Source organism: Pezoporus occidentalis, unplaced genomic scaffold (genome assembly GCF_034315485.1).
Source record: "Pezoporus occidentalis ecotype Australia unplaced genomic scaffold, CSIRO_AGI_Poc_V1 ctg185, whole genome shotgun sequence".
Taxonomy (NCBI): Eukaryota; Metazoa; Chordata; class Aves; order Psittaciformes; family Psittacidae; genus Pezoporus; species Pezoporus occidentalis.
In genome coordinates this window covers 1,859,245-1,875,643 of record NW_026913693.1, presented here as the reverse complement: position 1 = coordinate 1,875,643, position 16,399 = coordinate 1,859,245, and the positions used below count along the sequence as shown (strand labels likewise).

At 41.4% G+C, this 16,399-nt stretch overlaps 1 protein-coding gene across 4 annotated transcripts in view; it reads left to right on the top strand.

The window, feature by feature from the left end:
* Positions 1-13,723, top strand: part of GREB1 (growth regulating estrogen receptor binding 1) — a 95,716-nt gene extending 81,993 nt beyond the window's left edge. For all 4 annotated transcript variants that reach the window (XM_062615894.1, XM_062615895.1, XM_062615891.1 and 1 more), the window contains 7 exons: positions 892-1,096; positions 1,845-2,019; positions 2,959-3,177; positions 4,014-4,149; positions 7,529-7,729; positions 9,308-9,446; positions 11,616-13,723. In XM_062615894.1, coding sequence (XP_062471878.1) covers positions 892-1,096; positions 1,845-2,019; positions 2,959-3,177; positions 4,014-4,149; positions 7,529-7,729; positions 9,308-9,446; positions 11,616-11,779 — 1,239 coding nt within the window. In that variant the 3' untranslated portion in view covers positions 11,780-13,723. The remainder of the gene's footprint in view (positions 1-891; positions 1,097-1,844; positions 2,020-2,958; positions 3,178-4,013; positions 4,150-7,528; positions 7,730-9,307; positions 9,447-11,615) is intronic.
* Positions 13,724-16,399: the final 2,676 nt, after the last annotated feature.

Sequence of the window (16,399 nt, the reverse complement as noted above, 5' to 3'; positions counted from 1 at the left end):
TTAAACTTCTGGTCCTGCTGGCAAGAGAAAATGAAGATGCCCTCATTCTAAGCTTGTATTTTCTCCCAGAAAGGGAGACATGAAGCAAAACTATCAAGCCAACAATAAGCTCTTTCTTCTACTCATTATGAAGGTTGATCCTTCAGTATAAACACTCTTATCTGCAGCAAAAGGTCTTTGATTATGGGTTTAAGATGTTAAAGTTCAGCAGTGAGCCTCAGAGACATTGTTTTGTTTGTCATACAGTTACTAAGAGGAAGCAATATTTTAGTGTAGTGGAAGGCAGTGGATTACCCTCTTTTATTCTGCACAAATGCTCAGTTGTTTTCATATAAGAATAAAGTTTTCAAAGAATCTGTCATGGCTTCAAGACAGCCCAAAGAGTCATGTCACACTTGTACAAAACACTTTGTAAGGTCGTCTATCTGACAGGCTATGCAAACTGAAGTTGGCATTCACAGTGACTCCTAATATCCATGTCTAAGATGAAGTTCTGCTTTGCTCAGGCCACACCGCTTGGAGCATTGAAGCAATTTGGGGAACAGCAGTGACTGGTAGCACTTCTATCTAAAAGAAAATAAGCTGCTTCCAGTAAAAATAACTGATCAATACTACCCTCCAGTTCAGGCTTTTGTGTCCCATTCAAGTTTGAAATGGAAGAGCCCAGGCAGCATCACAGCAGCAACTGTTCAATGTGCGGGTGAAACCTCCTGCTCTTCCTCACTTGGTAACCTGTGCTTGGCTACACAGTCAGAACTGTGCACTGGGTCCTTGTGGATTCTTTTCCTGCTTTCTGTGTCGGTGAACCTGATTTATTCTCCTGCAGAGTCTGGTTCTTGTTTAAACATCCTCCAGCTTAATACGGAAGCTCACAATTCTTTCTATTTACAGAGTGAAGATTATATAAAAAGCCCCACTTTTACTCCCACCACTGGTCGTCATGAACATGGACTTTTCAATTTATATCATGCAATGGATGGAGCCAGTCACTTGCATGTTTTAGTTGTCAAGGAATATGAAATGGCCATATATAAGAAGTATTGGCCCAACCACATCATGCTTGTTCTTCCAAGCATTTTCAACAGTGCAGGAGTAGGTAAGTGTAGCAAATGTGGACACTCACCTTGTAGCACGTCTGATATCTGGATTCTCTCTGAAGACAATGTGTCACAGTCGAAGATGCAATTCACTTAATCAAAGTCACCTAAAATGAGCTGGATGAATTGCACCCTAGAAACGCTCTGCCTAGTTGATTTTAAAGGGAGCTGAGGGTGTTATCTTAGATAGAGTTACCTACTCTGTTTCCTTGTGGAAATAATTTATGTGTTATTTGCATAGGGAGTGATGCTCTGATTAAGAATATCTCTTTGATAGGTTCTGCTAAATATAATATCTACGAAATACTCAGCACCTTGCTTTTGCTGCTGGAACATCTTATATACAGCAGTAGTGACAAAAATTCAAAGTAGATCATATGGGGAAATGGTTCCATGTTACTCAGCTGGTCAATCAACAAATATCTGTCAGGTTAAATAAATCTGAAAGGAATAAAAAAGATTTCAAGAGTAAAGATTTGTTAGCACCTAATCTAAACTGATTAGACACTAGCAAATCTTTACCACAGAGGTCAAGTTTCTTTTTGTGTGCTTCCCAGTGGTATCTTCTAAGTCACTTGCTTGGCAGATGTTGAAGTAAGTTGGCTCTGGGGAGTGCTAGGGTGTTAAAATCTTCAGAGCAATTCATATCTTAGTCTGCAGAAATATTCACTTCAAAAGGCTTCTGAGTTAAAAGCAAACAATTTCTGCCCCTGCTTTTACGATGATGGATTAATTCCTTGGTTTCAGGTGCTGCGCACTTCCTGATAAAAGAGTTGTCTTACCATAACTTGGAGCTTGAACGAAATCGGCAGGAGGAGCTGGGGATAAAACCCCAGGATATTTGGCCTTTCATTGTCATTTCAGATGATTCGTGTGTTATGTGGAATGCAGTAGAAGTTGATTGTTCAGGAGACAGGAAAAGGTAAATAGAGTAACATATGCTTTTTCAGCTGGTCTCTTTTAACCTTTCACTGCATATCAGTTTTGAAATTGCTTTTGATATACTACAACTTTTACCCTGTACAAGCAGAGAATAATGTTTTTTTAATGAGAAAAGTATTTTCCCTAGATATCTGCCTTTGCATAGCACATAGTGCTGGTTTTTCATTCCTGTTCCCTCAGGATTTAAGGGCACTGCAGCCTTTCCTGTATAGATTGACCCTGGTTCGAACTGGAGTTACTTGGAATGCAGATTTCAGACTCTGTTAACAAAGCCTTATACACTGGCCAAGCATGGGCATTCAGGTGTATGTTTTTCACAGGATTTCTCTAAGGGAGCTAAAAGACATTTCTGTGCAAATTCTGCAACTGATTTCCTCTGGCTCTTTTGTCAGTCCCAGTCTTTATGGCTCCTTTATTAGCTCCCCAAATCCCCAAACAAGTATTTTTGCTTTCATTACTTTAGGACACTGTTTGTACTAGATATTTTTATCTATTCCCAGAATGGTGCTATGCAGGATTTACAGCAAACCTTCAAAGAGAACTTAGTGAAAACTGAGATTTCTGGACTCTAGGGTGGGCTAGGAGGATCTTATATTTTGCACTGAAGTCATGGCACAAAGTCAGCAACCCTCCCAGAGTCATTTGGAACATTACCCAGGTAACTTTAAAAGTTTACATACCTGAGTGAATGTTTTGAAAGATCCAGACTTAGTTGCAGATTTTTTCATACCAGTCCTCACCACATAAGCACTAGTTATTTTTTTTTTATTAAGCAGACAAATAGTTGCAGTAAAGACAACATTGAAGTTATCTGCCTGGTACTCATAACTAGTTTAGACTAGTTATGGTCTCCAGCTGAATGAGATTCTGAATATTCTCTATATACTTCAAAATTAACACATTTTCATAATAATTTTAGTGAATATATGTGGGCTGAAAGGAATGTTTCCTTGAAGCATATTCTGCAACATATTGAAGCAACTCCCAATGTCACTCACTACGCCTTAATCGGGATGAGGAAATGGTCCAGTAAAACAAACAGTGCTGAGATCAAGGAACCATTCTCCTGCTGCCATGTGCATGATTTCATTATGCTGAATGTCGATCTGACACAGAATGTGCAGTACAATCAGAACAGGTAAGTGAATCAGTGACATCTTTCAGTAGAGATAATGAACCGAATAAAGGAACCTTTACAAAAGCTCGTGATGGTTTAGGAGTGCAGGGAAGCACTTCTGCTTTCATTATTCTGTGGAATAAACAGAAGACACAAATTTCTATTATCACCAGCCTGACACTTTGAAAGAGCACTTTAAACTTGCTCCCATGCATCTCCTAGTACAGAACTATGCTCACAGGCTGTCTGTGTTACTTTATGAAGCATTACGAAGGGCCAGTGAAGAGAACAACAAAAAAGCAAAATGGTATGAGTCCAGGCAGCAATGTTAAAATGTCAAGAATGCCAGATCAAACCACCCATTTCCTGCCTGTGTCTTCATACCATGCGTGGCTCGCCATAATCCTCTGTGTGGGTGCTGTTGAGCCTGAAGTATTGTATGGCATTCCAAGCCTGGGCTGGCAAGAAGAAAAGTACATTTTAAAACACAGAGACACTGACTGTCAGGGATACCAAAAATCCATGTAAATATTACTAAGATCAAAGCCAAGATTTTAAAACCCTATAATTAAATGCCATGTTTCTCCCTGCTGTTGGCTGTTGCAGTAATTGCTCAACTCTCTTAAATACAAGTCCTGGATGTTAATCAAATGGTTCTGCACGTCATCCCACTTGCTTCGTAATGATTATTATTACAAAGCTGAAGCTTTTTTTCCTGAGTGATAGGTGCTGGTGGAGGGTCAGTATGTTTGACACCTGTCCTTTCTACCGTGCTGATAAAAGACCCTGAGTGCTTGCATTTGTTAATGTGTGATCAGAAACATCCCTCTGAGCTGCTGTTATTTTATTTTCTCCAGATTTACATGTGACGATGTTGACTTCAACTTGCGCGTCCATAGTGCTGGCCTCCTCATCTGTCGCTTCAATCACTTCAGTGTCATGAAAAAGCAAATTGCAGTGGGAGGACAGAGATCCTTCCACATTAAGTCAAAGGTGGGAACTGAGACCTCTGTTTCGTTGTTGTTGAAATTCCTTTTTCCTTCCTTTTTTATACCCTGGAACCAGCAGACCTGAGGTATTGTGGTGCATCACCAGTTGTCAGTAATGGGTATGTCTGCCACGTGGTTTTAATTTTTTTATTGATTTCTGAAATCCACAAAATTCTTGGCATAAATGCACCTTTCCTTAATAATTTTCCTTTACAACTTCTGAAAACACTTGAAGTGTCTCTTTATGATCCACATAACCATTCATTGTGAGTTTTTATCAGTAGCTATTGAATTGCTCATCTTCATGTGACTTCATGTGTAGGAGTACTCTGAGTTCAAAGAATGATAGAATAGTTAGGGTTGGAAAGGACCTTAAGATCATCAAGTTCCAACCCCCTGCCATGAGCAGGGACACCTCACACTAAACCATGTCACCCAAGGCTCTGTCCAACCTGGCCTTGAACACTGCCAGGGATGGAGCATTCACAACCTCCCTGGGGAACCCATTCCAGTGCCTCACCACCCTAACAGGAAAGAATTTCCTCCTTATATCCAATCTAAACTTCCCCTGTTTAAGTTTTAACCCGTTACCCCGTGTCCTATCGCTACAGTCCCTAATGAAGAGTCCCTCCCCAGCATCCGTATAGGCCCCCTTCAGATACTGGAAGGCTGCTATGAGGTCTCCACACAGCCTTCTCTTCTCCACGTTGAACAGCCTCAAGTTCCTCAGCCTGTCTTCAGACGGGAGGTACTCCAGTCCCCTGATCATCCTCGTGGCCCTTCTCTGGACTTGTTCCAACAGTTCCATGTCCTTTTTATGTTGAGGACACCAGAACTGCACACAATACTGCAGGTGAGGTCTCACGAGAGCAGAGTAGAGGGGCAGGATCACCTCCTTCCACCTGCTGGTCATGCTCCTTTTGATGCAGCCCAGGATACCGTTGGCTTTCTGGGCTGTGAGTGCACACTGCCGGCCCATGTTCATTTTCTCATCAACCAACACCCCCAAGTCCTTCTCCACATGGCTGCTCTGAATCTCTTCTCTGCCCAACCTGTAGCTGTGCCTGGGATTGCTCCGACCCAGGTGTAGGACCTTGCACTTGGCATGGTTAAACTTCATGAGGTTGGCATCAGCCCACCTCACAAGTGTGTCGAGGTCCCTCTGGATGGCATTCCTTCTCTCCAGCCTGTCAACTGAACCACACAGCTTGGTGTCATCGGCAAACTTGCTGAGGGCGCACTCAATCCCACTGTCCATGTCAGCGACAAAGATGTTGAACAAGACCGGTCCCAACACCGATCCCTGAGGGTCACCAGTCGTTACTGGTCTCCAGCCGGACATTGAACCATTGACCACAACTCTCTGTGTGCGGCCATCCAGCCAGTTCTTTATCCACTGAGTGGTCCATCCATCAAATTGATGTCTCTCCAATTTAGAGACAAGGATGTCATGCAGGACAGTGTTGAACGCTTTGCACAAGTCCAGGTAGATGACATCAACTGCTCTACCCCTGTCCATGAGTTCTGTAGCCCCATCATAGAAGGCCACCAAATTGGTCAGGCAGGATTTCCCCTTAGTGAAGCCATGCTGGCTGTCACCAAGCACCTTGTTGTTTTTCATGTGCCTTAGCATGCCTTCCAGGAGAATCTGCTCCAAGATTTTGCCAGGCACAGAGGTGACACTGACTGGTCTGTAATTCCCCGGGTCATCCATTTTCCCCTTCTTGAAAATGGGGTTATATTTCTCTTTTCCCAGTCATTGGGAACTTCACCTGACTGCCATGATTTCTCAAATATGATGGCCAGTGGCTTAGCAACTTCATTTGCCAGCTCCTTCAGGACCCGTGGATGGATCTCATCAGGACCCATGGACTTGTGCACGTTCAGATTTTTAAGATGGTCTCGAACCAGTTCCTCTCCTACAGTGGGCGCAAGGTCTTCATTCTCAGAGTCTCTGCGTCTGCCTTCCAGGACTTGGGTGGTTTGGTCAGAGCCTTTGCCAGTGAAGACCGAGGCAAAGAAGTCATTCAGAACCACAGCCTTCTCCAAATCCTGTGTAGCCAGTTCTCCTGAGAGCTTCCAGACAGGGCCCACATTGTCTCTAGTCTGTCTGTTATTTGCTACGTACCTGTAGAATCCCTTCCTGTTATTTTTGACATCCCTAGCCAAGTTTAATTCTAACTGGGCCTTAGCTTTCCTAACCTGGTCCCTAGCTTCCCGGACAACATCCCTGTACTCTTCCCAGGCCACCTGTCCTTGCTTCCACATTTTATAAGCCTCTTTTTTCATTTGAATTTTCCTCAGCAGCTCCTTTCCATCCAAGGAGGTCTCCTGGCCCTCCTGCTGCACTTCCTTCTAGTTGGGATGCAACACTCCTGAGCTTGCAGCAGGTGATCCTTGAATATCAACCAACAGTCTTGGGCCCCTCTGCCTTCTAGGGCTACGTCCCATGGAACCTTCCTAAGCAGGTTCCTGAAGAGGCCAAAGTCTGCTCTTTTGAAGTCCAGGGCAGTGAGCTTGCTGCACGCTCTTCTCACTGTCCTGAGGATCTCAAATTTGACCATCTTGTGATCACTGCATCCAAGGCTGCCCTGGAGAGTCACATTTCCAATGAGCCCTTCCCTGTTGGTGAGCATGAGGTCAAGCATGGCACCTCTCCTTGTCAGCTCCTCTATTACTTGCAGAAGGAAGTTGTCTTCCACGCAATCGAGGAACCTCCTGGATTGCTTGTGCCGGGCCGTACCGTCCTTCCAACAGATGTCAGGGTGGTTGAAGTCACCCGTGAGAACAAGGGCCTGCAAGCTTGAGGCTTTTCCTATCTGTCTATGGAGTGCTTCATCCGCAGGTTCTCCTTGATCAGGCGGTCTGTAACAGATCCCCACAGTAATGTCTCCCATGGCTATATTCCCTTTAACCCTGACCCACAAACTCTCTGTGGACTGCTCACCTGTCCCCAGACAGAGTTCCATACTCTCCAGCCTATCCCTAACATAAAGGGCAACTTCCCCTCCCTGCCTGCCAGGCCTGTCTTTTCTAAAGAGCCTGTAACCTTCCATTCCAACACTCCAGTCATAGGAGCCATCCCACCATGTTTCTGCGACGCCTATTATATCATACCCCTGTAGACATGCACACATCTCTAATTTCTCTTGTTTGTTCCCCTTTAGAGGTTTAGAAACCTCTAAAGATTCTATAAATACAAATATAATTCTGTGAAACTTTGAAATTTTTTTGCTATCAGGTATTTTCAGCTGAAGGATTGTCCTTCTTATGTAAATCTTAGATTTGTAGGGTAGAGATATATTTTATACAACCCAAAATTCAGATAAGTGTAACTTGATTGATCAGGATTGATCTGTACTAGAAATATTTTTTCCTCATAGGTATCGGACACTCCAGTTTCAATCTCCCCTGCTCAGTACATTTGTGCTCCTGACAGCAAGCATACCTTCTTGGCAGCACCTGCTCAATTGCTCCTTGAAAAATACCTCCAGTATCACAGCCATCGATTCTTCCCTCTCTCACTGAAGAATTATAGCCATCCAGTGCTATCTGTGGACTGTTACCTTAACTTAGGGCCACAGGTACTGAAGAAAATAATCTTTAAGTGGCTCTATAAATGTTTAGGCTATGTTTTGGATGAGTTTGTTGATGCATTCCCTAGTAACAGTTGCACAGCCTTTCATAAATCAGGTATTACATCTCTATGATGTTAAAATCAAATTCTTAGTCCCATAGAGATACTATTAGAGGCTTCAAATAAAGAACATAGAGAACTATACCAGAGTTGTCCTAAATACCAATATAGTCTGTGAATTATATTAAATTCTGAATTAACACAGAGCACATTTTTCAGGAGTGTTCTCACTCTGATGTAATTTGACCATTCCTACAGCAAATTTATTCCACAAGAGTGTTTCATAAATACTACCTAGCCCTTAGAAAGCACTTCAAACTACAAATGTTTTAGTTCACTTTTGATTTATAGCTGAGGCAGAGGAGCAAATACCAAGAATAGTCAGAATGGGATAAACTGACATTATATGTCAGGAGCTGTTGCCTCTATCCAGTGAGTTTGGATCTAAAGCCAAGGTCATTCTTAAACTCAAATGTAGGTCAAATAGAAACGTGATACCAAGATGGCAGTATTCAGGATAGAGACACTGTTTTTACCATTTCACCTGACTTAAATACTAAGTGAAATTCTGTCTTGATGGGTTTGCTAAACTTACCAAAACAGCTGTGCAACGACCTTCCCATATATGCTGCTCCCAGAACATTTTTAACTATTTCTCTTCATTTCCTTTCTGGCTGAGCTCTTACAGGTCTATGTTACCACATATTTGAAACAATAAACTCTGTGGGAAGGCATTGTACTGTTACTGTCTTTATCTTTCAGCTCGAACCCATTCAGCACATGAATTGATTTTAGTTTGGTTCTGGAATTGTTACCTGAGCTGGAATATGGTACAATAGAATTGAAGGAATATGGGTAAATACAGGCATCCTGTCCAGAGTATCAGTTGCTGTGGGTCCTTCCTCCCCTGGACCATGCTGATTTATGCCAGATGAGGGTCTGCCCCAGCTAAGTAGTACCATGTAACTTTGGAAACAAAGCCTTGTGTGAAAAATTTCTTAGTTAAAATTTATGAATCCTGAAAGAGTGCTGGTTCCTAATGGATTTAGGAAGTGACCATAAAAACAAATTATCAAGAAAAAAGTTCTTCCATTTATTTATATGCACAACTCTACTGACTTGAGTAATCCTGTCATAATGTAAATTAAATTAGGCATTTCTAAAGGGTCCTTCTTGTGTCTGACTGCACTGTTTTTACTCATGGGTAGATAAACTGTGCTGGACAGATCACATTATGGTTGTGGGGAGCTACCGTTACTACATCTTTCAAACCTTACTGTATCTAAACCTCTTGATAATAACAGTAACAAATAGTAATGGCTAATGCATATTTATAAATAGTTTTCTTATGTAGAATTTTAATAAGTAGAGGATTGTTTAGGAAGGAACTACAAAGGTCACAGTACTTGGAGTTGGAAAGCAAGTCTGAATTTGAATAGGTGCAAATACTGAAAGCTTGGTATCAAACCTTAGCTTTATACAGAACCTTGAAAAATGTTAATGTTTTTTCCCTTCTCCCAATCAGATTGCAGTTTGCTACGTGAGTTCTCGGCCTCACTCTCTGAATATCAGCTCCTCCGGTTTGACATTCAGTGGTCTCCTGCTATACCTCTGTGACTCCTTTGTCGTAGCTAGCTTTTTGAAGAAGTTCCATTTTCTCAAAGGTAAGCTGCAATAATTTTATTACAGGGAATTATATGACCTAGTCTCTGGGAACCTGGGGAAAAATGCATTTCATACAAAAATATACATGCATGCATATGTACATTCATGTATTCATATATGGCCCACCCATCTTTGATACTTCATTGTGCTGTCCCTATACTGTAGTAAACTGGTATACACTGAACAGTGCCATAAGTTCTGCAGATTTCTAAGTGGGGAGGAATGTGGGGTCTATATCATTATGCCTTGTGTATATGCATAACTCCTTAGTTTATGTTTGAAAACTTAGTATTTAAGATTTATGCATGAAGCATTTACCTATTGTGTCTTTCAGGTTTTCTAATTTGCAATAGATGATTGACAAGCCTCCATCAAAACCTATTTACTATCCCTGGCAATAGAAGCTGGCTCATTTAAAATTCATTTCTAATAACCAGTTTCTCCATATAGTCATTATGATGGTGGATAGCAGTGGAGACAAATAACTTCCATTGTATCCCAGGCAGTCACATCTCAAGATGCTTTTGGATTGTTCTACTTATCTTAGGCATTTAGTGCTCCCAGGATTTCTTGTACTCACAGCTATAATTGTCACCAGAGGAAAAACATGACGGCAAATGCCTTCTTCAAATAGGCAGAGTTGTTATGAACTGTTCTGTTCTTTGTTGCAGTTAATACTGTTTCATGTAGGTAGGTGTAGCAAAGTGCAAATCGGGGTGTGCAGTGCTTTTACCTGCACATGCCACTGAAGCCACTGCCTGTATGCATTCTGGATCAGTGTCCACATTTTAATCCGTCTGTAGTTCCTATAACAAGGCTATCAGAGTAACTGCAAATGAAGGCAGTGCTGCTTCTGTACTGCATTTTTTGAGTGACCAGAGGCTATCAATCAGTTTAATTTTGCATGTACCAGGCAACTTTAATTGTGTGTAGCACACAAAGTGTGTTTGATTCAGGATTTCTTCATCTCCCTTAGCAGTCTACTTGATTTTCTAACCCTGCACATGAAGATTAAACGCCCCATGACTGTCTGTCTTGCTTCTTTTTATTATATTCTCAGCTTTTTTTTTTCTTTAATTGTCTTGGGCATTTCCACTTACCTCACTACCTCTCATTCAGATTATTGAATGCTGGCAAGATAATTATTTCCTCTTAACTGAGCACTTTTCTCAGAAGCCAGGAAGTGATGCATGCAAATTAAAATGACAGTTGATACTGTTTACCAAAATATGATAGATCTTATTTTGGCATTCTGGAATTGCCTGTGCCTGTACACATATGGACCATGTTCTTTTTTCTCGGGGTTTTGTTTTTTTTTTTTCAGCACATAAGCATACCAATCTGAAAGGTGCCACAGTTTGTGATTAGTTTTAAGGACATGTTTAGATCATTTCTGGTCAGCAAAGCACAAAAAGCTTAATCAGCCATCACAGTGATTGGCTCGTGGTGCGTTTTGCTGAATGGGGGTTTCACCCAACAAGGCAATGATCAGTAGGTCTACAACAGTAACAGATGTAGGGCTTTACCTTGTTTTCTGCCAGGTCCCATCACCACCTACTTAGGCCTGACAGATTTGCCCTCCTTTACCTTAAAGAGTAGGGAATGTATTCATAGTTTTAACTAGATGAATACTAGATATACCGCAAGTTACACAAGACGATCTTGGTAAATAGGCAGCTGAACATAGCTCTCCTCCGTCCTACACAGAATCACAGAATGGTTTGGGTTGGAAGGGACCTTAAAGCTCATCAAGTTCCAACCTCTCTGCTATGGGCAGGGAGACCTTACAGTAGACCAGGTTGCTTAAAGACCTGTCTAACCTGGCCTTGAACACTGCTACAGATTGGGCAGCCACAGCTTCCCTGGGCAACCTGTTCCAGTGCCTCACCACCCGCACAGTGAAGAATGTTTTCCTAATGTCTAATCTAAACTTCCCCTGTCTCAGTTTAAAGCCATTCCCCCTTGTCCTATCACCCTACAGGCCCTTGTAAAAAGACCCTCTCCAGGTTTCTTATAGGTGCTCTTTAGAGTCTTCACTTTCTCCTAAGCTTGTTTGTAATTCCTGTTGTGAAAGTGATGGAGTTCTACATGCTAAGGGGTGGAGGGAGATGGGTGATCTGAGAGCAAAGGGGATACTCACATGGGTTCCTTTTTAACTGTTTACTTAGGTGCCACTCTGTGTGTGATTTGTCAAGATCGCAATTCTCTTCGCCAGACTGTTGTCCGGTTAGAGCTGGAAGATGAATGGCAGTTCCGACTGCGGGATGAATTCCAGACTGCCAATGCAAAAGAGGACAGGCCCCTTTTCTTCCTGACTGGACGACATATTTAATTGAAAAGAGACACATTTCCTGAATGATACAAGAGACTAATTGCCACCATCTCATGAAATAACTTTCAAGAGCCTCTGCTTTCTGGACAGAAACAGGACTGGTTTCCGTTGTTCATTAGAGTGATATCTAATTAACAATTCATGCTCATATTTCCAAACACTGAAGTGACTTTTCTAATTTAATTTTCTGATGGAAGTCACTTCTAACTCCTGGGAGAGACACAGAAACTTACTACTCTGCATGGTGGAAATCATTTTGGACCAGAAGGGAGGTCAAGGAGTGCACTTCTTTTATGACAGGAAAGACCATGTGCAAGTTCATATGTAAAAGCTTTAGAAAACTTTTGTATATTCCAGAAATAGGTAATGTAAATTTAGGAACAGATTTTGTTTTACAAGTCTTATTTATCTAACAGTTGGCACAAGGCAACAGGAATTGTTACAGTTTTCTAGTATACTGCTACTGAGCAGTAGCCAGGTAGGCTTTTTATATGAAGATTTGTAAAGTATATTTCTTTAATAGTGGGAACTCAGTTGGAGCCTTAACTTTCCAGAACAGGTGCCACACTGAATAGAGTCCATACAGGACTCTGGGGATAGAAGCATAATTATACACCTGGTTTTATTAGCATAAGGAAGAGAGTCAAGAAAATAGATTTTTAAATGGGATCTGAACATTTAAACCTGAAAACTGAAAATACCTTGAGTAACTGAAGAGATCAAATAGTGAGACTGAGTGAGACTGACCTGCAAGTGACTTATACATCTAGAACAGTGTTTTCTTTCTGGTTTCTGATTAAATTCTTGTACTGGCTGAGACTTCAAATTGGGACCAATGTACTCAAGACAACATATGAGACTGTTCTGAAACACTCCTAATACACTTTACGGGGATATTTTATTGCCAAGGTGCTTCAAAAGAAAGAGAAATTAGAGTCTACATTTCTGATGAATTCAGGTGAAAATCTGATAACATGTTATAGAACGGCACCAGGCATCAGACTATTTTGTACACTCTAAATGTGAAGTCAGTGATAACAGCCTTTGTTTAGGCTTTTGGAAACACTGTCTGAGCTGCAATATTCCTGTTTGTCTTTATAAAATCAGTGTTAACTTCAAGTAAGTCCAGGTGCAGGAAGGATGAGTGTAGATGTTGTCAGAAGACATCGAATATTTGAGCAGTCTTTTCTTGCTGGATATACCAGTAGGGGGATCATTGATTTGATATCGATGATATTAGGTGGCTGAGTCCATTACAGTACTGGCATTGAAAAGCAGACATCAGTATGACTGTGCCAAAGAGCTAATTTATGTTCATCTATAGGGAAAAGGTAAGTTCTGTAAGTCTGAGAGACTTAGATCACTATTTACAAAGTAACTGCTAGAAATCAGTGTGTTTCTATGTTTCATTGTCCTTGTTTCAACAGAGTGAGAATTCAGTTTAAGTTTTGGGAAGGTGACCATTGTCCTGTGTAAATAGTATTATCTGTTTTCACCAGTTGATTAGTTAATTTAAACTTTTTTAAAGAATTTAAGCCTAATCCATCCTTTACAAATAAAGTTCATGCTGCATGAACAGCTGTCTTGGTGATGTGCGGGACTACCAAGGACACTTTGGGGAGGGGGCGGAAACAGGAATGGTGTTGGCTGAAAGGAGTTAATATAATTAAGGAATGCTTTGAACTGATCAAGAGAAAATACAGCGCTGCTTAATGACCTGAAGCATGATGCATCCTCAAAGGTGTAAGAGTTTGTACAGGAACTCAGAACTAAAGATGGTGGGTTGAAATCTTTCCTGTTAACCAAATACTGGAACAACTTATAACAAGTGTCTGTTAACTTCTGTGTTTTAGAACTGAAATTTGCTCTGCAAGTATTTAGACATCCATTTTCTCCAAGAAACTGGAAAAAGTCCTAAAGTATGTAATAAATAAAAATAATTCACATCTTTTCTTAACATCCTCTTTTGCCACAAAAGTCTTCAAAACTTTTGACAAACTGCAGGTGCTAGTGGGCTGGAACCATCATACTCCTGAGTGTTGTTTCACTGCTAAACTTCTGCTCCATAAGTTACCTACCTACTGTATCCTGTCTACAGAATAGGAGTCTCAGGACCTGGGCTCAGCAGACAGATGTTTATCATGTGCACAAATGCAATTGTTCTCTGTCATTGAGTATACAGATAATCATTCATATATGGTGAAACTTGCTTGCATTGTCTGATGGAGCACATCCTATTATAAGAGCAGATATGCACTTAGTGCGTGACCAAAATGCAGTTACTTCCCATCATATAACCAGCTATGCACCCCGCATGGTAGAAAAATATGGCATTTTATTCACAGGATGCCAAAAAACTAACAGTGGACAAGTCAGGGAGAGCCACTCTTCAGAGCTCCATCGAAAAGTTTCTTTGTTCCTGACCCAGTTTACAAGCTAAGCTCTCCTAACAGTGCAAGCCTCCAGGGAGAGGGACAATGTAGTGTTTGTGTCCAACTGAGACTCTGAGGTGATATGGTAATATAGACAAATAATAATGAAAATAAAAACAAACTGTTTGGGTGGGCTGGTATCCTGTGCTGCAACTTCTTTGTGCTGTAGCTGTTTACTCTAGATGCATGTGTAGGGCTGGGAACCCAGGTCCCAGCTCCACCCTCCTCTTTTCTTGCTGCTTGTGGGAGGCTTCCAGTCCCAGTGACCTTTGTGAGAAAATGGCCCAAGCCCATCATGTATGCAAATGGTCTAAATATTTCCTTTCTGACTTTGGATGTAGTAAGAAAATAGAGCTCTCCATCATGGGGATTGATGTCAAAATGTAGTAACAAACAAAATAAAAGGCATTTCCTGCATTCTTTTACAGACTTCTTACAGCTTGTACCTTCTTCTCTAATGCCTTCCATGCTTGCTGATTTAGCCATCCATTATTATCACTGGCAGATAGTAGTTAGCATGCTATGTATTGTGTGCCAGAGTGGGGAGAATTTTGTGATTCAGCTTCTGCAAAAGACAGTATCCAAATATAGAGAAGGTTACTGGGAAGGTGACATTATTTTCCTTCTTACCTTTCTCTCTCCACTATCACAGCACTCTTCAGAAACACTTAAGCACTAATGTCTGGTATCTAATCATCTGGGCTTTACAGAGGATTTGAACAGTGTAGGATGTAAAGGATTTCCTCCTTCCCTAGCAAGTGCCTCACATTGTGGTGATAAGGAATGTACATATCTTGGCTCCCACTCTGGATCTAAAAGAAGCTGCTAAATATTGGTTTGGAGGAGGCTGCTTTTTAAAGGCTATATCTGTGACACTGGTGAAATGTGTCATGCACACAAGAGGAAAGAGGTACAAGTAACAGACAAACAACCCAAAGGAATCATAGAATCATTTGGGTTGAAAGGGACCTACAAAGGTCATCTTGTCCAGCCCCCCTGCAATAAGCAGGGATATCGAGTAGACCACGTTTGCTCAAAGTCCCATCTAGCCTAGCCTTGAACACTGCCAGGGGTGGGGTATTCACCACCTTTCTGGGCAACCTCATTACAAAATATTTCTTCCTCATGTCCAACCTGAATCCCCCTTCTTTTAGTTTAAAACCATTACCCCTTGTCCTGTCACAACAGGCCTGCTAAAAAGTCTCCCCCCATCTTTCTTATAGGCTCCTTTTAAGTACTGAAAGGCTGCAAATAGGGTCAGGGAAGAGGTTTAGGGTTAGGGTGACACAACTCTAGGAGTTCTGAGTTGACAGTCCAGTTGCTGGCACTGTCCAGTGCTGACATATGGGAGTGATGGGGTTTTTTGATTTAATGGTGAAACTCCTGCTCAGTGAGAAAAAAATGTTTGGAATCAACTGTCATGATTTTAAGAAAGGTTTCGTAAAGGTGCTTCATATGTAAACATGGTTTTGAGTAAAATCCTCAAGAAAATGGAAATGTTTGATTTAGAGTTAAATAGTAATGCAAACAGAAGGAAATTTCTTCACACCTGTTACATGACCAATATGTTGATTATGCACTTAAACTCTGAACATGCTAAGGAGTATTCTGGCACTGTGTGCTACAAGTGCTAAAGAAAATTCTGAGTGGCACTGTTAACAGCAACTTCACAGTTTTCTTTAGAGACAACAGGATTGATAGGAAGGTGAGGTTTTACTTGTTGCTACCTATAAGGGACCAGTAACAGTTTGGAGAACAGTCATGGGCTCACAGGGTATTGCAGTACGGCTTAATTCTGCATCGTATGTTACCTATGCAGAATGTGCTTTTGCAAACACACAGAACCTGCCTTTTGGTGATGGTGTGACTTTTTTCTTATTGCAACTTAAATTATTCTTGTAAATACTGTTGGTTTATCAGCCATAAATCTCATAGGTCTGTCCCAGACAATAATGCACCTGCTTTGGGGCAGGTTGGCAGCACCTGGTACCAGTCTGAAATCCCCTACACAGCTCATGTTGGGCTGGATATGCAGCGTCTTCAATCTTACCTCTATGGGAGATGCAAAACAGGAGAGTTACAACTCAGCAGCTGTAAGGTAGATTTTATTCTTAATATAGTCCTGCTTCAGGTACCAAGGTGCTATAAATTCCTATGGCTGTTTATGAGACAAAAGCCTTTAAAAGAA